Below are 23,989 nucleotides of genomic sequence, written 5' to 3'. Positions count from 1 at the left end.
ACCACAAAACTAGATGAGACCAAGAGGCATCAGTACAAGCTCTTTCTCCAGGGTGGTCTGGTCTTAACTGTATTTTTCAAAGCACCATAGAAGCCTCTTGAGGAAAAGGGAATATCAACCTATTAGGTTATATCCAATTCTTTTGGACCTTATTTGTTACTCATCAAATCTAATCCAAATTCTTCACATTGTAAAGAAAAGAAACTATTAAAAAGATGTTAGGCAAAATAAATACTTTATTGTTTTATTTTTAGAAATCAGCCTTTGTGTGATAATTCAAACATTTATAAACCTTTTAGATATTCTTCCAAAGAATATTGTTAACATCTCAACCACCTTTGATTAAAATTTCACACAAAGAAATATAATAAGAGTTGAAAATTATAAATGCTAAAGGAATAATTCTAATAAATTTGGTTGTTACTTTACACATTTATTTAATACATACAAAACCAAATAGGAAACCACCTTCTTGTTTTTTCCCCCTAAAAACAAAAAGTTCTCACTGGTTAAAAGAATTAAAACCATCTATTATGAGAAGACAAATCTAAATTACTTCCATTTTGAAAAACAAAACCAGCTTATTCTTTTCTATCCATTCAAGTCAGAGGTCCCATTATTTTGGCAATACTCTCTACTGTTTAGTCTAAAAGAAGAAGAAACATCTCCTTATAAGAAGTCTGGACAATGCAAAAAGTATAGTGTTTAACATAAGGCTTATTTCCAAAAGAAAAATACTACATAAGCTATAATAAAATTACATTTGTCTTGGTAAAGTAACAATGCTTACAGTGTAAGAACATTAAGTAGTTGTAGGTAACCTCATACAATTCTATCCTACTGCTATTAGTAACCTCCTCAAGAATTAAGAGCAATTTTTACAACAGAACAGTTTTTCTTCTTGGAAGTGACACTGATTAATAGCAGTGGAGGGAAAATCATTGGTTGCTTCAAGCTCAAAAAATGAATCAGTTATTGCACAGTAAATACCTCATAGAGGTCAGTGTTTTAAGAAGCTAGTCTGAAGAAATATGTTATTTATAAGTTGGTTAAGTCTGGAAGTTTTCAAGTTTTAAAATTAATTCTATATAGGGAATCAATTGGAAAATATTGACATACAAATAAATATTAGGCTTTTCAAATGGCTACAGTTTTGGTAGTTTAGAAAAGAAAGAAAGTCAGCAAAGTGCCTAAGTTTCTATGTACGTTTCTAAAAAAGATATGCATAGAAGAAATAAACATTGTACACTGTATACAGTAGCCCAGCTCAGCAGCAAGTATCTTCTGAAGCACAAATAACACCTCCACCAGTGTATATCATCGAGAACTCCAACATCGCACAGCCAATAGGATCCATGCCAACCTTAAAAAAGAAAGAGAAGTGAGCATTAAACATTTTTCAAATATTAGTGTTAAAACATTCTTTAAAAGGAGGATGAGAATCTTCTCTAAATATATATATATACACATATGTATGTGTGTGTGTGTATATATATAACATCCTTTTTTATAAATTATGATATGATTACATATGGACCTATAGAATACTTTATTTTTTTAAAGATTTTATTTATTTGAGAGGGAGAGAGAGAGAGAAAGTGAGAGCACAAGAGCACTGGGAAGGAGAAGCAGACTCCCTGCTGAGCAGGGGGCCAGATGCAGGGCTTGATCCCAGGACGCTGGGATCATGACCTGAGCCAAAGGCAGACACTTAACTGACTGAGCTACCTAGGCACCCTGGGATACTTTTCTTTAAAAGACAAAAAAATTAAGAAAGATACTAATAATTTGTGATTAATTCTCAATCTTGGTCCAATGGTATCAAAATAATGTTTGGTTTGGAAGTTCTGATTCCTTCAATTCCAGTATTTATCTACTATAATGAAATTTCAGTAAAATAACACACTATCGATATCCCCTAGAGGTGAATATTATGAGATCTGACTTGCTTGCATTTCCAATGGAGCTGTATGAGTTTTTCACACTGCAGGGTAACCTATTATATATATTCTAAAAATTAAAAATGAGCCAGAGAAACAGTCCTGGGTAACTAAGAAAACAAAGCATTAAAAACTAAGTAAAATTTACCTATAAATTCCATTTAATGACTATCTTGCTTAGAATTAGATGCTTTACTTGAAGATACTGCTGCCAAAAGTCCACTTACAATTTCCCGTCTGATTTCACCAACAATAGACTCTTTAATCTAGAATGGAAAAAGAGAAAAATAAGAATTTAACAATAGGATTATAATCTTACTTTTTCTGTTTTCAGAAAAACAACAATAGCATTTAATTCCTACAATCAGCTAAGCCATTGAGAAACCCTCTTGTAAACCTTCATGAAATATAGAGAGGTAGTGAGGAATCAGGTCCATCTATCCTCAAACCCAGGTCAGTGTGTGGTCTGGTGTAACTCAGATAATTCCATTATAAAATAACATCACAATTCTTAAGTTCAGAACATCAAAAATGTTATTTTATAGATTAAAAAACTTCATTTGCTCCATGACACAAAGTAACCAAGAAGAAGTGACCAAATGTTAGATTCACTTTCATGTTTTTTATTAATGTCTATTTTTGTATGGTCATCAACAGTATACTTAGTGTTCTCATTGTTAAGAAAACTCATTAGTGACAAACTAGTATACTGGTATATTGCCTGTTTATACCAACTGAAAACAAAGTATCTAAAGAAGTTGTATATTGTTTGAACCTAACATGCACATTTTAAGTGGAAAGAAAAAATAATTTAGTATATTTTAAAACATGAAAAATATCCTCTAAACCACCACAGACTCTAAAGAAATAAGTTTTTCTTTAGTTGTATGGTAAAGGCTTGTCACCTGTCTGAAAATTTGCTTCAGATAAAGATATACAATCTTACTTTATTGTTGGAAAAGGCAAACAGACTTAGGGGCAATGATAATTCCATCAAGATTTTCTTTTCCAGATGCCCAGACACTACACATGCCTATCCATGCCTTTTTCTAATGATACAGCATCACCTCCAAATAGCTCTTTGTGAAGGCTTTAAATGTGGATTTCCTGAAATAAACTGATAATGTCTTCCCAAATTAGAACTTGAGACACTTTCAAGCAGCTTTTAAAAATTCTACATTTCCACAGTTTCCTGTCAGCCTGATCTATTTCCTAAAATGTTCCTAAGTACATCCTGAACACATCTCAATTGAAGTCTTTCCAAAAATGGCTCTGTAGTAATCTGTCATGCAAAACCGGTACATAATACATAGATTTATACAGAAGTATTCACAGAAACAAATGCTTCTTAGCTACCTACTAGCTATACTGGAATATATTTAAATAAATACAAACTTCTCCTTTTATCTTCTACCAATATTTCTAAATTTTAAACATCAGGAAAAGTTTTTGACTTTCATAGTACTTCAGATTTATTTTTAAATGAGTATGTGTTGGATACAAATATTATGAAAACCAGAATCTCATAGCCACAATGTATTAAAGCACAAATACAATGTGTTGAATCAGAACCTTTGCAAATCTGTTATTTACAAGACAATGAGTAGTATAGTCTTCCCAGTCCTGTTATTCCATGCAATGTGGCAATTTTATTAACTTCCATCATTCTTTATCATTCAAAAAATAAAACAGAAGCCAAAAAGTATTCTCTACAAACCAAAAATGGGTGCCAACATTTTTTGAGGGTACGAACATTACTGGAATAAAGCATAAAAGAAGCATGGCCAAGGAGGATGTTATAATCTAGACGGGCACAAAATGAATATTGTTTCATAGAATATTAAGAGGAAAAATAATGTATTAATTCACTAAAACATAAGAACAGAGAATAAGAGACCAGTATGGGCTACAAAAGGAAAAAGTAAAAACTTCTCAGAGAATGACAGACCTTAAGATAGTAGGTCATGAAAAATAAGGGCAACTTCAGGTCCCAGTGAGAGAAAACTGCAGCAAGAGCACCTCAGAGGAGAGGGGAGCAAGAAGGAGTGTCACCAACAGATGGTTCCCACCAGGGAGAAGGAGCCTGGACTAGGAAGGGTGAGGTCAAATGGAGAGTGTTGCGCTGTGAGCTACTTCAGGGAGAGAAGTGGGTCTCACTTATCAACGTATCCTGGCATAAAGTGCTCGATAAATGTCTGAATGCTTGCTCTGATGAGAGAGAGAGAGAAGCGACACAGAGCGAAGGCATGAGAGGGAGAGAGAGACAATATCTGACACAGAAGGTAGAAAAACAAAGGATTATAGACAGACTAGAACTGAAAACATTAAAATGCCTTTAATAATTTGTTGAAGGAATAAACGTATGGACAAATACGTGAGCTCCCAGGTCTCACATGCTACAGGGAGGAGGGAGGGATTAGGAGTGAGAAAACTCTATTGGGATGGATGGGAAAACTGCCCTTATGAGCAGAGTTTCCAAAACGGGGTACAGGCTGAACACAGACTTGAGTGAAATTAAGAAAAGAATGTTCTTTGGCAATAGAAACAGTTCTTCTATTCTGTTCCAAGTCTGAAGTGTGGGCTAACAGGCATCTACTGGGTCGTGACTTTGTGGCAGCCATTAGATCAAGCGATCGCTGAAAGAAACTGTACTAAGAACACAGACAAGCTATGTATTTACCAAAACACATGTTTAAAGCATGTCAGATGGACTGTAATAAAGATACTAAAAGGCATGAACCAAGCCTAGAAAATTCATTAAACAAAAAAGAACTCTTTAAAAGACAAAAGCAATCTATGTTTATTCTTTGATGTTTAATTCTGTTGATTTGCTTCTATGGCACTTGCTCATTTATTCTATTAAGTAATCTTTTTAAGTAATTGTAAACAGTTTCAGGCCACTGATTACATACATCACAGACCACCTGGGCAAATTCTAAGAGTGTAATTTTTCCCCACTACAACATATACAATCTGTGCAAAAGTGGGTTACCTTTAATCTGACAAAAGCTTTGTTATTGAATGAGTATACTAAACATTTGTCTGAAAGGACTTCCAGAGTTCTCCTTCAAAAGAATTCTACTGTATTAACACACTATAATGAAAGCATACTTTTTCAAAACTTCACATATGGTGAAATGATGAAAACAAAAACCTGACAGACGTCATTGTTTCCATGCACCCATGAGTACAGTTAAGAAAACTCCCCTGAACGTGTCTGCCAAACATGCTTAATCCTCACCTGCAAAACATTCAACCCAAGCTTAAATCCTGCCGTCCTGAGGAGTGGCTTTGTTAATGGTGTCAGGGGCACAGAATTTACTGGAAAGGCAGAGTCTAGTTTAATTTTCTTGGTAGCTGATATAATAGCTTTAATAAGCTATTCAGTACCATGTGTATTTAAGCAAAAAGATTATGGATTTGAAATGAATGGCATCAAGACTAACCTGAATTTTATATATATTATAAACTTAAGTTTAACAGAACACCCTTATAACTGAGCTAAGATAGTATCAACACATTATTTTTTAAAATTATAATTGGCATTGTACTAACTCATCTAATAATGTGTATTTTTTAAGTGCTTCAAAATAGTTTATTTTCTTAAGTACATCAAAATTCCTCTTAACACCTTGTTTCACCTATATATTCTGCTTGGTAAGTCCTTATCTGTAAACAGCAAAAGGTAAATGTTAAGCCCAACTTCCTCCAAACTGCCAAATGTTGAATTAGGGAGTTTCTAATAAACAGGTTTAGTTACAAATTCTGAAAAATTCCTCAAACATTTGCCTTGCATGTCAGTTTAAATGTCTTTGAAATTATAAAATCTTTCTTGTTTTATGGGAGGTTCTATATAAATGATCAAATACTTCTCTAGGACCAAGAAACAACCATCTTTTTTCTATATGCTATGTTCTATCAGCCAAAGAATAAAAATGTTCTGGTCTAGGAATGCTTTACTCCTTGGAAATTACTCACAGCACAAATCAGACCGCCTATTAACAACTTTAAAAATGCGGACTCAAGTATGCATTAACGGAATATTTATGCCAAACAAGCAAAATTATGTCAAGTTTTCAAGGAAAACTTTCAAACTAAAGCAAGCTAAAGGGAACACCATTATTTCTAGGGGAAGAAAATGTACCTTAAAACTTACTTCTTAATATATAAATATAGTGTGGAGAAAAATAATTACTTAATTTCATGCAACAATTAATCTTTGATATGAAACATAAAAATGGATTATAATCATCTGCACCTAACTGAGCAAGATGGATGTACCAAGCCTGCTATACAGTAGCCCGCTGGATACAATCAACTTATAAAAATTACATTTGTAGAACAAATAAATTTATAGAATTAAGACCTTTTAAACTTTAAGCTGGTAATTCAAGTGAAAAATTATAAACATGCAGTCTCTTCTGCTATAATGCTGGTTTTGAAAATGTAAATTTGTCTCAACATGATTGAAATATTAGGAAACAACTTGAGTATAATATATTTTCACGTCTGCTTATGTGCAGTTTCATCTATAAGAAATACTGGGTGAATACAGATAACTGCGTTCAGCTGAACCTAGGAACACAGTACACAAAATACATATACATTAAATATCTACCAGTTATCTCAGTTCACTGTGTCATGAGCCATACGTACTTACATCTGGTATTAAAACTTTCTGCTGGATTCCATCTTACTCTCCTCTGTTACCTTGCAATACCTCACAAGCTGTAACCCTTCCAAAGCCCAGTTCCACAAGCAAATCTCAGGTATTTTTCAAGATTAAGTACCATATTTATTGCAGTATTTATGTATTTCTTAACCATTTAACAGGTATAAAATTGTGCTATTTTTGTTAGGTTTCTATCCTCTTTTAAATATGTCACAAAGTTTTGGTTATGCTTCTAATCCTATTTTCCCCACAAGCTCTGTGGTTATTACTGCACCACTGTGCAGTAATAACCACAGTTACTATAAACTAAAAATTCCAACAATTTTTAGGAATGTATATATATATCATAGTAAAACTGCATTTATTTTACATTACATTTTACATAAAACTGCAATTATTTTACAGTACTTCTCAAGCTACTATTATGCAGCTATGAATGATGGCACCTCATACCCATGAACTAATCTCTGGACCCAGAGGATCAATAGCCCATTTGAGAGAAGATTCTGGCCTGCTGCCACCATTCTTGACCTATAACCACTACAATTTTGTTCTATGTTACTCATAAATTATTTTCAAATTAATTTCAAAAATACATTAGAGGTTCATACTGCTGAATTTACTGGAAATATGCAGATTAAAAATAGGGAGCCACTGACCCTAATTTCTCTGGCCTATTTTGACCTTTTCTATTTCTAAATTCTTTAATACATTATATTACATGTTTTTCTGGGTAATTTTTTGTTTCCTGAATTAGTCTTATTTACCTTTCTACTTTTTTTTAAGATTTTATTTATTTATTCGACAGAGAGAGACACAGCGAGAGAGGGAACACAAGCGGGGGGAGTGGGAGAGGGAGAAGCAGGCTTCGCGCTGAGCAGGGAGCCCGATGCGGGGCTCAGTCCCAGGACCCTGGGACCATGACCTGAGCTGAAGGCAGATGCTTAATGACTGAGCCACCCAGGTGCCCCTCTACTAGTCTTTAAGCTTAAGGATTTCACATCTTATATATATTTTTCTTTTATCCCTTACAAAGCATCACACTCATTAAGACTCTTATGAAGTGATTTTTTTTTTTTTAAATGTATAGGATATCCCCCTTTTTAACCAATGGAAAGATCCTTTCTCATCATGGGTTTTAGTATCAGTGGGAAAGAACTATGGATAATTATGGTTCTTCCTTAGTTACTCTTAAAAGAATAGATTGAAAAAAAAATATATTCAACATGTGTAATTTTTATCCTGTGCAGTCTATTACATTTTGTACCGAGACAAAGTGTGATTTGGGAAGAAAAGGAAAAAATTAAAAGCCATCAAAAATTTTGATCTGTACTCTCACTTTTTAAATGATATATATATTATTATTCCTTCTTATTGCCTGATCCTAGTGTCCTAAACAGCTATTTTACTAATTTTCTCAATTAACTTTTGACCTGTTGACTACTAATCTTCTTAATTTTTTGCAGTCCTTTTGGTAACCCAGAACTATGGTTAAATGCTTCCGGTTTACACATTGCTATCACGCAGGGTAAACCTTTTTTTCATTCTGTATTTCTATCTTTGAACAACTCATGTATCTTCCATACATCTCCACTACCCACTAAGATCAAATTCTTTATACTTATTATTTCACACTGGAGTATAAAATTTGCAGAAATGCCATTAGAAACATATCCTAATAGACATGAGCTAGCTCTCTGAAAATTTAAATGCTCTCTGAAAATTACTGAATACAGTGAATCAAAGGATTATCTTATAAATAATGTTCAAATAAAACCTCCTCCAACACATACTGCCAAATAAATTAAGCATAGATTTCACTCACCTCCCGTATGACTTGCTGCAACTCATCTTGCTCCACATTTTTATGCATTTCTCCAGCAGCTGGCATTAATGGGATTTTTCCATTCCCTTCTTCCACTTCAGATTTAGGTCCCACAGCCTCCAAAACTTCTTCAGCTGCTCCAACTTCCTCAGAACTTTCCATATCTGGAGGTGTCTGCACAGAGCCCATTCTAGAAGGAGCAGTGGGTGTTAGGGCCACTGATGCTCGGAATACTTTCTTGCTTGGTACCAGATGGGTCTTGGGTTTGCCCACTGAGTCACCAGAAGGTACTCCAGTTCTTCTGTTAGCATGAGATGGACCAGAACATACAGAAGATGACTCTGATGTTGCTTGGGAGAACACGGATTCTGAGCTTTCTCCAGGAGGAATTTCAAATCCCATTTCTCCAAGTCCCATGCCCAATTCAGACTTCAGATAGGACTGTTCCCGCATCAGTTCAGTGACCTGGAAGTCAGAAAAATTGCAATTCTTCTCTTGAAATTAAGACTGGTAGTTAAAAGAAGATTAAAATTCTAGTTGTGGGGTGCCTGGGTGGCTCAGTTGGTTAAGCGACTGCCTTCGGCTCAGGTCATGATCCTGGAATCCCAGGATCAAGTCCCGCATCGGGCTCCCTGCTTGGCAGGGAGTCTGCTTCTCCCTTTGACCATCTTCACTCTTGTGCTCTCTATCTCTCATTCTCTCTCTCTCTCAAATAAATAAATAAAAATCTTTAAAAAAATAAAAAAATAAATAAATAAAATAAAATTCTAGTTGTGATTACTGCCAAAAATCACTGAAACTTGTAAAGACATGATTCTAATTCATTCATTTAGTAACTACTCAATTTCATTTGCAAAAACGTAGGAAAATGTAAATTCATGGTGAGACAAAGCCATAAAATACATAACTAGACCATATGGTTGGACAAAATTTTACTTGTTACTGCATGGGTGTCCAAATTACTTGTTAAGGAATAGTAACTAGTGAAAAACAAAATAGCTAATCATAATGCTTTGGCACCCAGATTAACCACTTTCTTTAAAATATAATAAAAATCAGCCTCTTGTTCAAAAAGTAGTCACCTTACAAATCCAACTACCTAAAGGACCTGGAAATAGACTGTGAAAGCATATTTCCTCTGGATCATAAATTAAATACTTTTCATAATGCATTACATCCTTTACACCATAAAGATAAATCACCACTGCAATTAACTGGCTTTCTGGTGGCCTAAGATGGCAAAAGACTTTCAGAAGTGCCAAATTCACTTCCAATCACTTTAGCTACCATCAAATTCTGTATTTAAAAACAAAAACATTTCTTCTACACTGGGAAAATTGTGTGTTTATGAAATGTTATTATCATTCCCTTCCCCAGTGATTTGAAAGGAGAGAGGCTTACTGGTTCCATTACATTCAATGGAGAAGGGCATGACAAGTTATCAGCGCTTCTACTGCCACACATTCCCTGAAAAAATAAGAACAATATATATGTATGTATGTATAAAATATTTCTTCAAAATGCAGGTGTTTCACAATAAAATGAATTGGCTATTTATTGCCCTAAAACATTCTTTTATGTCACAAAGGTCACTCTCAACTGTCACGGGATCTTATAAAATGTGTTAATTCTGACTGAAGGTTCACAGGAGATGTTGATTCTCTGCTGTCACCAACACGCATTTCTCAAAATAACGATTGAAACCTTTTATGGAAAAAGATATTCACCGGTGATAAGTGATAGTCTCACTCTATGCGACACATATATTTATGTGTGTAATACACATTCTTATTCTACTGATTCTACTCCTTATGGGTGCACATATATGTGTGTACGGAGTCATCTATTGTTAACAACATCAAGTATGTGGTTCAAGTAACAGGAAAGTTCACTATTTTAACATTTCAAAACTATATTTCATGACTGCAAAGATAATACCAAAAAATAATCAACTGCTGAAGTTTACATTTCACTCAAAGAAACATCAGAAGTTTGAAAAGTGATACAAAACAAAGTATTTTATTCTCTTGGCTGTATACATGTTTTCTGCCTTTAAAAAAGATCTCATTTGATTCCTTAAAAAAATATAAAGACTGGCAAAGAATCCAAAATAAAGGAAAAATTTAAAAGGAATAGTTATTTATTCAAAGGCAAGAAGGGGAAAAAAGACTGAGTGAAATAAATATTTATGTTCTTGGCAGTTAGTTACAGGCAGTGATTAAAATCTAAATTAGTCACATATTAACCCACTATCGTTTTTCCTTTAAAACTCCTAAAATTTTGTATTGCTCCTTATTCTTTATGAAAAAAATATGATTAAGATTTTTCAGTATTTTTCTAAATATACTAAAGAAGAAAAGAATCACAACTTGCACATTCAGCTGATCTGTGGGAAAGGTTCCTTAAACATTCTGCTTGCCTCAATGCCATTAAAATGTTTTAAAATTAAGGCACTGGTTCTGAATGATGTGGAACACGATACGTAAGTCCTAAGTGACAACCGCTGACAAGCCCCAAGGCGCCATACCACGAAGGCTGAGGAGCGGAAGGGAGAAGGCATGCGCACGGCGCGGAACTGCTCCTCCAGGGCCAGCAGGCGCTCCTCCAGCTGCAGTTCCAGGTCCTGAAGTTCCATGCGGACCGAGTTTCTCAAACTCTGAAGCTGATCGACTTCATACCTATCAGTGTGATGACAGGCACAAGGTTGAAAAAAGTGGTCTGGAGACTTCACATTCACCACTCCCTCACAAGCCATTAGAAGGAACTGAGCTGGCCAGTTCTAAAAATCAGCACGACAGCAACTGCCGCAGGTGTGACCAACAGGACAAATGGTCTTTCTTCCTCTACCCTCTCTCCCAAATATTCCAGACTAAAAAACAGATTACAACTGCTGTCTTCCTTAATACAGTGAAAGCAGTTTAATTGGTAAAACACTATGCCTAAGTTTATTTACAGTGATTCACAAAATAAAAGGTACACAGCACTAGACATAAAACCAAAAAGGCAACGACGCTTTTTTGGAATGAAAAATATTTTGAGTTACATTAAGACAAAATGAACTTTTACCTTTCCTCCTCGGTCATATGATGATAAACCATGGTTTGCTGACGCAGCATTGCCAACTCTAAATCCATCATTTGCGTTCTAAATAAATTCAGACTCCGCCTCATTACCTGGAGTTCCTGAAAAGTATTCTAAAATACAATATGACAAAATTATACTTCTAAATCACATAAACTACTTTGTAACACAAAGATCTAAGTAAGAACTTACTTCATATAGAGGTAGAACAGATGATTTCTGAGTACTATACACAGCAGCAGCAAGATCAGGTCCTCTCGTCATAGGGTACTTTAAAAAAGTGAAAGTATGATTACAAATCAATGTTAAAGTGGTTATTTCCAAATTATCTACAGTGTTAAAAAGGTGGAATTTGGGACCTATATAGTTTTCTATATAAGGCAAAAAACAAAACAGAACAAAAAATAACCAACAACAACCAAAAAATCCCACTTTATTTTGTAAGCAGGAACCAAATCAGTCCCCAATGCCACCTAGATTACCCCTATCTGTTTCAGGTATAAGTCAGCCTATATGGAACATGTATCATTTAAATCTATGCCTTACAGAACTTCCCTCTTGCCTTGAGAAAGTAGAAAACGAAAACAAAACTCAAAAATACAGAAGTGATAGCAAATTCTGAGATTACAAGAAATTACTGAGTTGGCTGGAGAGAGTAGCAAGCAGTTACTTATTCATAGACATTTAGGCATCCACTATATGTCACTATTTTAGACAGTGAAGAAAAAAGACAAAAGGAAGACAAAAGGCATTCCTAGCCTTTAAGTGTTCTCATGGTGTAAGAAAAAAAAAGAGAACTGAGGAAAAACTTACAATGTTGGGGTGGGGGAGGGGAGTGCTATGACGAAACAAACCAAAATCTCAATTAGGTGAATAAATGATCCCAGCACTAGTGACACCTGAGCTGAGCCTTAACAGTAAACAGCACCTGGTTAGGCAAAGAAAGACAAGGGCAGGGCATTCCAGGTTCAAAAACAAAAACAAAAACAAAAACAGTGGCATTTGTAAAAACAGAGACCTAGGAACACACACCTATTTAGAGGCCTGCATGCAGTCCAACACAGCTGGTGCACACACACAAAGAATGAGACTGGAGAGACAGGCAGAGACCAGATCAAGAAGAGCATCTGTCTCCTCGGGGTTGGGGAGTGGTGAGAAGATTAATTAGCTGAGTTACTGATGGGACATCCAAGAGGAGATGACCACATCCAGAGCAGAGTAACAAGCTGGTCTAGAAAGGTGCACCATGAGGGTGTAGCAGGACAGAGCCCTGGAAACCCCGTGTTTCACATAATTACAGCTGAAAAGTTGGGTATCTCCCTCACAGATAAAACTAACTACGATTTATAAGGAGGAAGAAGAAATACCCACATTTTGGTTAGAGCAGAAATCATTAGGAGACAGTTGCCATGAGGATAAAATCTATATTTAAAAGAAGGCATACTTGGGGCGCCTCTGTGGCTCAGTCTGTTAAGTGTCAGGCTCTTGGTTTTGGCTTAAGTCATGATGTCAGGGTCCTGAGATCGAGCCCCACATTGGGCTCCGTGCGAGTCTGCTTGAGATTCTTTCCTCCTCCCTCCTCCTCCCTGCCCTTCTGCCACTCCCCCCATGCTCAATCTCGCTCTCTCTCTGAAAAATAAATATTTAAAAGAAGGTATACTTTACTACATAACTTAAGAAGTTGCAACTTGGGGCGCCTGGGTGGCTCAGTCAGTTAAGTGTCTGCCTTCGGCTCAGGTCGTGATCCCAGGGTCCTGGGATCGGGCTCCGCATCGGGCTCCCTGCTCAACGGGGAGTCTGCTTCTCCCTCTCCCTCTGCCCCTCACCCCCACTCATGCTCTTTCTCTCTCAATAAAATCTTAAAAAAAAAAAAAAGGCTGCAACTTTCGGGGAGCCTAGGTGGCTCAGTCAGTTAAGAGTGTGGCTCTTGATTTTGGCTCAGGTTGTGATCTCAGGATCTTGAGATCGAGCCCCGCATCAGGCTCTGTGCTCTGTGTGGAGCCTGACTAATATTCTCTCTCTCCTTCTCCCTCTGCCCCTCTCCTCCCTCCCTCTCAAAAAAAAAAAGTCGCAACTTTCATTTTTACTTTCCTAGTGGTTTCCTGTCTATTATGTCATCGTAAGAGATCTATTACATACATTCTAAGCCTCCTGATTCCTAGCGGAACACTGTGATCATTACATTACATTGTCATTTTCATTTCCTCAACTGTCTAAACACAAGTAGCTTGGAGAGAGATTTAGGAAGGAAATGTGAAATGCAAACCTAAGGACAATTTAGTTATTTTCAAAGCTTTTTTGGGGAATTATTTCCAGCCCACTTAACGTATCTGAGAGCAATAATTTTAAGTGACAATACACACAGACTATCCTTATTCAAATTCACACTTTACCTGATTTTTTTTCTTTTCTGGGGTAGTTCCAGTCTCTGAACCCAGTGGAAGCAGACTCGTTCTGTGCCAGGAGACCAGCACCAGGAGTCAGGAGATGGAGGGGAAAGCTTAGTCAGAGAGCTATGAGCAGAACCAGGAGAACGCACGGCGACACAGAAGCTGAGGGGAGGGAAGCTTAGAAAGGAAAGAGGCGGTAAACACAGTCAAATGGCAGAGAAAAGGAGAGAAAGTATTTGAGAGTGAAGATTTTTTAATAATAGGGACAACCTAAGAAAAAGACCATGGAGAAGAGGCTAAAGAAGGGAGGCTATCTAATGAGCAAAATCTCTTCTCTAGAAGGGAGAGAGATTACAAACAGAGAAATCAACCTTGTTCAGGACTAATTACAGCTACTCCCTCGAGACAGGAGGGCAGAGTATAGGAGGAGAGCAGGTACACATAAGTTTAGGCATGTAAGAAAATGAAGCTGAAGTGGATCATGCCTGATGGGACTTAGTTTCTCAGTGAATTAAGAGGTGCTCAGAGCAATAAAAGAAAAAAAAAGGTATTTTTTTCTCATACCTGTGAAAGGTTCTGCAGTGAGTTTCTAATATCATGCAATACTCTTCGCAACTGCATTTCGATGGCAGAAGGAGGGTTCACAGAGCACGCTCGGTAAGGGTAGGCAGCATGTCTATGCGAGTTAGGACACCCGAAAGGGGCGGTGAAGGCACTACAGGTGGTGCCTGATATGCTGGGAACACTGTGAGTGCTCAGAGTTCTCATGTGCTCACACAGGGGCCTCTCCTGCCACTCAGAGTGGCCAGAGTGAAGAGAACAGGCGGACTGAGATACAGGTGCTGGAGCATACAGCGAACAGGCAGGAGTCTTTCGATGATGGCATTCCTCCGGCCTGTTCACCTCGCTCTGAGGGGCTGCTTCTTTCTTCACAGGTAATGGAGAGATGAAAATAGTGGATTTAACTAAAGACTGACCATTGTGCTCGATCACCTCTTTTCCTAATTCCTGTTCCTCTTCAGGTGTGTACTTATAGGTGAAGGAAGGTGGACTGCATCTGGTCTCCTTTCCTGGGGACAACCGGACATTGACAGAGGATACAACTCTTACTGGGCTCAGTAAGGTGGTTGGTAAAGACTGAGACCTTCTTAGAGGATAGCCAGCTTTTGCAAACAAGTACCTCTGTTTTAAGAGATCTTTCGATTTTATCAAGCTACGCCCTACTCTTTGATGAGACAGACTGCAAACCTTCATTTGAGCTCTTTGCAAAGCTGTATTAACTCTGTCCACAGAAGAGGGAGGCCCAGTTGTATTTTCTGAGCCCTTCTCACTGCCTTTAGCTTCGATAGAAGCCAGTGACTTCAGAATATGGTGTGTGGTATAGTGGGCAAATTCACATTCACTGCTTTTATCCACATCACTTTCAGCACTTGCTTCCCTCAGCAGGTCCCCTGGCTGTGCTGGAGACAAATCCTCACTTGATTCAGTAATTTCAGTAACGTGATCTCCTGTGCTGCAGGTGACTTGTGTGTTTCCTGCATTCTCCACAGTCTCACATTGGGGGAAATCCTGGCTATCTGGCCTTTTCTTAGCAGCAGCTGTTGCTGCCTTCTCTCTTCCCTTTGGGAGAGGGACGAGAGACTCCTCCTCTGATTCATTAAAATAAGGCTGATCTTGTGCTGTTGGTGTGACAAGGTCTTCACCAAATGACGTGACTGTTGTCTCACTATCACAGCTATCAGCGCTACTCCCCATGGCCTGCAAGGACTCGGGAACCTGTGAAGGGAAAACATGTAGGAAGATGAATAACTCAAATGGTAAGTATCATTAACAACAATACCAAACTGATGTGATCCCTCTGTATTTTCAGGGTCTCCCACCTTGGTCAGGGCCCTGGTACTAATCAAAACTGCTTTTCACTGCCCCTAATTGGCAACCCCTCCACTTTCCCACAAAGATTATTCCAGAACTTTACTATTTTCCATAGGTCCCCATTTTCTTTTCTTCCAACACATGACACTGAATCACTGAGAAGATGGACAAACGTTTCTTAACTTTCTTCCCTAACACCTACAAATGTTCCCATACCTCTCCCCACTCCTCTCTGTTCTGAAAGAAAACTGTCCTTTTTTTTTCAAAGCTAATCCTCCAATCTGTGCGTCCAATCACATCCTCTCCAGGACTAGGTATCACTTCACAATTTCATCCCGGATTTTTCTGCCTCTTAGAGGCAGACTGTCCTCTTAGAGCTCTTTCCCTTAGCCAAGCAACTTCCCTGAGTCATTCCCATATGAGAAAGGCACAAAGACCTATCACCCTTATTTGAAAAAGGAGTCAACATTCCTATCACCTCTTCCTTATCATTATTTAATCTCCATTCATGCTTCTGCCTCATTTACTCCCTCAGAACCACTCAAACACTCACTTTCCAAAAAGCCCAATTCTTATCTTTCCAGGCTCATGTCCACAGATTTCCTTTAAAAAAAAGGCTCTCCAACTCCCAGTTCTTCTGCCCACTGGATTATTCTTTCTGAGTCTCTTTCTCTTGTCCGTGTACCCTCAAGTACGATGTTCCTACAGGCTCTTTGGGGTTCTCTTTTTCTCTTATTCCACTTCTGTTTAAAATTTGCTTATAGATATTTTAAACACTTTCAAGATACTTGTGTATCTTTGCATACAAGGGTTCCACATAAACTCCTTAAGGATAAAGATGTGCCTGTTATCTGGGTTATCTAACACACTCTAGCATAAAAGTCACATAATATTCAGCAAGCTATGTAACACAATTATTGTTAGTTATTAAATAAACAATTATGGTAAAATACGGAAACAATTATGGGAAAACAGAAGAAAAATGCCAAACAGAATAGTGATCAAAACAACCTGTTTACTGAAAGCCCAAAAATAAAGGAGAAACTCTCTTTGTTTCTAATGTTCAGTCAGAGAGAGATGTATAATTAGTGAAAACTGAAACCTGTAGTCAAATGCTTAGATAACATCTACATCCTGCCATTTTTATTCTGCCATTTGAAAAATAAAGATTAGACAGATTCAGTCTTGAAATATATAGTTACTGAAAAATCACCAAAATATGAAGTTAATCACAGTGCCTACTACAATAGAAATTTTTACCTGAAGATGATTAAGGGAGAGGCAGTCTGTCGAATCTTCAGCAAAACCACTGCTATCAGAATGCTGACTTGCAGTACGTAATAGATGATCTACCAAAAGAAATGTAGTTAGGCAAAACTGCTAAATATGACCACACTGAAAAGAAAATATTACAGATACATGATTCCTAACAGATATACATATTGATTTCTTCTTAGAAAAATATGCATCACTTATGCAAAATGTGGCTTCAAAGCACAGGAGGTTAACTCGAATTCATCCCAAAACGGAATCAGGTCTATCAAAAATTCTCAACGTTCAGTGCTAATTAAGTTCCAGTGTTAATATATTTTGGTAAATCCAATTAATGTCTTATCTTTGGAGGACAACTGGCTGAAATAAAGAATCATGCTAATAAAAATAGAAATCCCAAAGTAAACCACTTCCATTAGTAGATATGTAAAGATATTCAGCAGATGAAATTAGAAGTTTAAATGTAGTGTGTAAAAAGTTCTATTATTTTCCTAATACGAAAATAAAAATATAACTAAGGTGCCAATAAATTAACGAATTTGCATGCCAGAGTACTTAAATGTTTCTGATATTCCAAATGATGCAAACATTTTTAAGTCATGAAACAATGATTTCCTAACAACTGCATGAAATTCAAATACATTCAACCAGCACAGAATATTGTTAATCTTATAAAAACCCTGTCTGGTTTTTGGCTTGAAAACTCTAATTCCTGGTTAGTATAACCTAAAAACACTTTTTAAAGTAAAAAGGCCACCTAGGCACAGCAAGAATGATCACATGCCCATCCACACTGTAAGTAGAAGAGAGACTTTACAGCTATTACATTTACTAGGGGAGAAGCTTCATGAGGTCAAGTTCTGTAGAACTTCAAAAGCACCACGCTAAATAAAGTGTGTTTACCAAATCTACATTCAAGATTTGAATGACAGAACCTGATAATATGTATGAATAAAATCCAAAATCAATTAAAATTCACCTGACTTTGAAAACTATCCCACTGTAGCCTCAGGTTCAATGTACAGCATCACAGAATAGCATCATTTTTCTCATCATAATTTAGAATAATTCTGTAATATTGTTTGAAGTTAAGAAAATGCATAATGAGATGTAAGAAACTGATCCATACCTTTGATAAGTCTAGGTAAACTGGAACAGTTGTGAAACTGAACTGGAATAAGCTGTTATCATAGGTACTAATTACGCATATCAACTGAGAAAATGATTAACATCTTACATCAGAGCAATTATCACCATAATTATGTGTTTGCATATCTTTTTTTTTTAAGACAATGAGTCTTCTAAGAGAGAAACCTCATTTATTCTATTTTATATCCCAGTACCTAGAACTGAACCATAAAAAATATTTGCTGAATGAATCAATGATAACTTTCTCCTTAAAGCGACAATAAAATTAAACAGTCACTTGAAGGATTTAGAAGTGAAACTGCCTATCTGGTTGGGCAAAGGGCAAATGCTGGAGGGCCTGGGGAAATGAATGACCAGCTGGCTCAGGTTCTCTCTGCGAGTCCTGTTCTATCTGCAGTGGACTACAGTCTGTGCTGAGCTCACCTCTGGGGTTAGCCCTGAGTTCACACACACTAGGTCTGATTGTAGACTACTCAGGCTTCAAAGCACGTGTTGGGCAGTAGAAAGAACAAGGAAGCCTGGGTTCAAGCTCCTACTTTATCACAATAAGCAGTAACTTCTCTCCTCCACAAAACAGAAAATTCTTCTATCTCACAGGGTTACTTCAGGAACTAAATAGGGTGTAAGTGAAACTATTCTGTAAACTGTAAATCACAATCTCTGTTCTTTAGTCACACATTTCACAAAAAACACAGTTCTCCGCAGAAAAAGGTGGAATTAAAAACAATCAGACCTCTGTGCTAGCCGAAGAGATTAAACATTATTTCTAATAAAAAACCAGGAAGTTAGAGCAAAACATTAAAGTTAGAACAAAACAGAATTTGTATTTGTCCAGTATCATAAACAAACAGAACACTTGTATACCCTACAAGATTAAAGAAAATTTGTACATCTCTAATAAGGAAAATGTCTGATTGTTCTCTCAGTATAGCTTACTGAATGTCAGTTGTGACAAAACTTGAGTCACTAAACCTCTCAAGGCTTCAGAATTTTTTTTTTTTTAGGGGGAGAGAACAGGGGTGGGGGGGGATTCTGAAGAGAGGGAGACAGAATCTTAAGCAGGCTCCACACCCAGCGTAGAGGTCAATATGGGGCTCAATCTCACCACCCTGAGATCATGACCTGAGCCGAAATCAAGAGTCAGATGCTCAAACAACTGAGACACCCAGGCACCAGTAGGCTTCAGTATTAAATCCCAGGACTGGATATGAGATTAAGATTACTGTAACTTCGAAAGTCCTATGACTAAAGTGCAAAATATTTTTATGCATGTACTATATGCATTTTTACTAAACTTGTGAAATGAATATTTTACCAGAGATTCTAATTCTATAATCATTAACTAATCTATTTTCATATCACATTATCAAAATTTGATAGGCTATATTAAAAAATGATGAAAACACTATATTGTTCCCTCTCCCTCTCATGCAATATAAAACCATTTTATTGTTAATTTATACAAATGTGATTCATAAAAATGTTAACATTTTTACTTATACCACCAGAAGTAAGAGACTTCTTATTGGTAAGAGGAGAAATTCAGATATGAATTCAAACCACATTCTGTCTTTTCTACCACAAGGAGCCTGCTCTTGAAAGATCCTGAAGTACTTATATACCGTTTTTAATCCTTTTTTTGATGCAGGGCAAGCTGCTTTTTCCAATGTATCCCATGTCAACCAAACTAAAGGAAAAAATTCCTTGATGACTGTGAACTGTTCTTATAGCTCAGAAACACATGCATATATTTATGGACTTAAAAAGGGGAAGAAAATTAAACAGGAAAGTTCTTTTTGTGTCTGACCAGTTCTGTTTTCTGAGTTTTTCTTAGAGAAACAAGTTTCTCTATCTTGTTTCTTAGTACCACAATGCAATAAAAGAAAAATTACACGCAAATTGTTCTTATGAAGTCATTTCGGAGATCAGAGGAGAACATGCAATTTCCTATTCTAAGAACATACATATGAATCCTTGTTTTAAAAAAACCAGGGTGGTTCAGCATGCGTAACCTTTAAAAATAAACAGTCCTACCTTCAATGGTCACTTTAACTTCTTTACTTCCTCTCTCCTTTTCTCTAAATCTCAAATGCTTTCTGACTTTAAACATCAGACATGTTTTTCTTGTTGCAAATTAAAAGTGAAAGAAATGGATTCAAAAGTTCTTTGGTCAATAATTAATAATTCAAGAGTAGAATGGTATCTACAGCCACTCACCTTTGATCCATAGTTTGAATTTAACTAGCTTTAACCAGTATTAAGAGATTGATATTTTTTGCTAGAGGCATATTCATGTATGTACTTAGGAGACATGTTTAAATAATGAAAAGCAGAGGTGGATAATACAAGTGTGTATTCTAGGCGCGTGGGTGGTTCAGTCGGTTAAGTGGCCACCTCTTGATTTCGGCTCAGGTCATGATCTCAGGGTTGTGAGATCAGAGCCCGCCTCAGATTCCGCATGGGGTGTGAAGCCTGCTGAAGATTCTCTCTCTCTCTCCCTCTGCCCCTCCCCACCTTGCTTGCACATGCACTCCCAAAAAATAAATAAATAAAATCCTTTAAAAAAAAAAACAACCAAGTGTGTATTTTAATAATAACCATGTAAAAAGTAGGCCTCAATATGTTGTTCTATCGCTTCCCATCCAGCCCTTATGCAGAGTTGAAAATAATTACGAGTACAAAGAACTGCATTTCAGGATAAGCAAACTAAAATTATGTTATGAACACAAAAGTCTTCAAGAGGGTACAAAAAAATTCTATAAACAAAGTATAATGAAGCATGCATACCTGTGTCCTTAACCTTCTTTTTACACTTATACGTACTCAAATACTGACAGATAAACACCTTTTCCAAATCAACTAATGACACTTGATAATGTGCTTGGGAACTATTAGTCTACTTACCTCTTTTTGACTTCGTGAGACCTAGCTGGTAAGCAGCTGGAACGTGAGGAGCTTCTCCCTCTGTACTTTGAACCTAAAGAATGGTTTTAAGTAGTTAAAACTTGAAAAATATATGGCAAAGAATACCTCCTGATAATTATTAAACAAATCAACATAACTAAAAGTAGGTACACCAAAGCTTTATATTTAAAAAATGCAAAGCATCTTATCTCAAAATTGTGAGAGCGTCCCACATCTTTATTTTATAACCTATTTTCCAGTTAATGATAGGACTGCAAGTTTGTAGCTAGCAACGAAAAGTGACTACATGTATAAACTACTTCATTAAAAACAAAAGTTGCTGGAGTGCCTGGGTGGCTCAGTCGGTTAAGTGTCTGCCTTCATCAGGTCATGATCCCAGGGTCATGGGATGGAATCCCACATCTGGCTCTCTGCTCAGCAGGGAGTCTGCTTCCCCCTCTCCCTCTGTGATCTCTCTCACTTTAGCACTCTCTCAAATAAATAAAATCTTAAAAAAAAAGGTGCTATTAAATGAAAAATAGATTCCTAAGAAAAAGTTCTATAAATGTTAAAATTCAAAGTGTAAGGCCAATCCAAGGATAAATGCCATGACTTTGCAGCAGATCATGATTGACACACAGTTCAGGCAATTACGAGTCTTGTGTCTTTAAAAAATTGTATATCATGCTCCCATTACAAAATTTTATAAAATCCCCAAAATTTTGAGTATCTCAAAAACCACACTTGTATTAAGAATGCTTCATCCTAATATAAGTGGTCTTTTAAGACATAACTTGGGAGTTGTACATAGGAAAGCATGTTTCGTCACAGAACTAAAATGTTGAAAGATCTTAACCATAAATCCTCCCTGAAATCCATATTCAGAGAACTTATCGAACCCAAAAAAAGTTCTTTTTTTTATGATATTTTCCCCCCACCTGCACAACTACATAATTTAGGAATTTTCAGATTCTTTACTCACCACACCCATCTCATTCCCCAAATACTCAAATGTAACTAACTCTAGATTGAGATTAAACATTTGGGGAGGGAGAGACACTAATTCCTAACACTACTCGGTAATGATTATTACTTAAAATAACAAATAGCATCCCAGTAAAGTAGGCAAACTAGCCAAACAAGGTTTTCAACCTGAACAAATGAGAAAGCAATTAGCAAACAGGTTTTAGGTAGAACCCTGGTAGTTTTGAGCTATGAACCCATCCATAAATAAGAAATATTCCACGTAGGAATGAGAGTGGAATGACAAACATGAAAAAAATCTCAAAGGTTAAAGATATTATTACCTAATTTAAAAACTGCTCTGATTTGTGGTATCTTTGTTTTATACATTCCACAAATCCAAGGTTTACGAATCTTTTGAGAACTAAAACACACTGGTCATTTAAAATCACCACCTATAAATTATTATGTAAAATAATTTCTAACCTCTTTGTTATTACTGAAAAATTATATATATATTTTTCAAAGCAGCAGACATAAGTTCAACAGGAAAACCATTGTTATGCATGCAAGGAAACAAAATGCATTTTCTTTTTATATTCAACAAAAGGTCTATTATTAGTCTCTCTTCAAGCCTACCCTACTTCAAAGAGTTTTGTGTTAAAGTAAATATCAAACAGACCAAAGAAGTATAACAGAAATCCAAATGCCTTTTTAATTATATTCTAGAAATCTCAGTTTAGGCAGGGCATTATGATACACCAAACTATACTCTCTTTTTAAATGTAGAATTATCACATATTCTATTCCTTAGATTTATAAAATTAGTCACAAAATAACATGACTTTAATGAGTATGTATTTTCAATATACTATCTTTCAAGATGCTACTCTATGGCAAAACAAAACAAAAACAAAAATAAAAAACTACAAAAACTACAAACTCTATAATTAGTTCAAAGAAAAGGGCCCTTAAAGAAAAGCTGAGAGGATCATCTTTTACTAATAAAATTACTAACGTCAGGATTCTTCTTCCCCCTTACTCAATAAAATCATTAATCACTTGAAGACAGAAAACAAAAAGACATGCTAGTGGTAACAGTTAAATTTCATAGCTTAGTATGTGTTATTACTGGTCACAGTTGTGTGAAGGAAAGCAGTCAAATTTGAGATGGAGTACAGCACAGAAAATTATGAAGCAAATAAAACTTGGATTTATTTATGTGGCAGGATACTCAACAGTTCCAAATCCTCAGTTGTGTTCTCGTCATTTGCTACAGATTGCCTTTCATTAAATTAACTATAGCTAAATATTGATAACGGAATTGAGTAATGGAAAGTGGGTGTTCACTATACAATTTTCTTTGATCTCTGGGTTAAATTTGAAACTTTTCATAATAAAAATTACAAAAAAAAAAAAAATCACCACAACAAAACCACCATCCTAACCAAAATGATAAAACTGCTTGGTCTCAGTGTTTTGAGATTTAAAACTGTATGAAAATAGCTTTAAAGTAACCCCGTATTTAAAATAGAGTTATTTCATTTTAAAAAATGTTTTAACAAAACATTTATTAAAACTGTATCTTTGTGAATCAATGTCCTGCTACCACTGCTACCACGGCAGGCACCTTACTTTGGTGGGTTTTGTTTTTGTTTTTTTTAACATGTCACATTTATCCTAATATACATCTTCCAGGCACAACACTATTGTGCTGTTATATGGAGCAGCAATACATGGAATGTTCTAACTCAAATAACCCTTCCTCTAAGGTTTAAACATATATGCATAGCAGTTTTTTTAAAAAAAGAAAATCAAAACTGGAGTTTTAGAAATTCTAATTTTTAAGGACATCTCAAAAAACTCAAATGAAAGCATTATTTTTCTAAAGAAGTAGTATGGCACCAGATGACTTGAGTTC

General features: G+C 36.2%; 1 protein-coding gene across 1 annotated transcript in view; it reads right to left on the bottom strand.

The window, feature by feature from the left end:
* Positions 1-214: 214 nt before the first annotated feature.
* The window catches only part of ITPRID2 (ITPR interacting domain containing 2), a 36,536-nt gene continuing 12,761 nt past the window's right edge, over positions 215-23,989 (bottom strand). Inside the window, exons 7-16 of the mRNA XM_035726850.1 lie at positions 21,106-21,178; positions 17,041-17,129; positions 14,473-15,684; positions 11,711-11,788; positions 11,504-11,631; positions 10,965-11,115; positions 9,839-9,904; positions 8,438-8,902; positions 2,089-2,206; positions 215-1,363 (exon numbers count right to left, since the gene is read on the bottom strand). Coding sequence (XP_035582743.1) covers positions 2,102-2,206; positions 8,438-8,902; positions 9,839-9,904; positions 10,965-11,115; positions 11,504-11,631; positions 11,711-11,788; positions 14,473-15,684; positions 17,041-17,129; positions 21,106-21,178 — 2,367 coding nt within the window. The 3' untranslated portion in view covers positions 215-1,363; positions 2,089-2,101. The remainder of the gene's footprint in view (positions 1,364-2,088; positions 2,207-8,437; positions 8,903-9,838; positions 9,905-10,964; positions 11,116-11,503; positions 11,632-11,710; positions 11,789-14,472; positions 15,685-17,040; positions 17,130-21,105; positions 21,179-23,989) is intronic.

This window comes from Zalophus californianus, chromosome 3, assembly GCF_009762305.2.
Source record: "Zalophus californianus isolate mZalCal1 chromosome 3, mZalCal1.pri.v2, whole genome shotgun sequence".
In the NCBI taxonomy this organism is placed as follows: domain Eukaryota; kingdom Metazoa; phylum Chordata; class Mammalia; order Carnivora; family Otariidae; genus Zalophus; species Zalophus californianus.
Note: the sequence above shows the minus strand (reverse complement) of the source record. Positions and strands in the feature narration are given on the sequence as shown.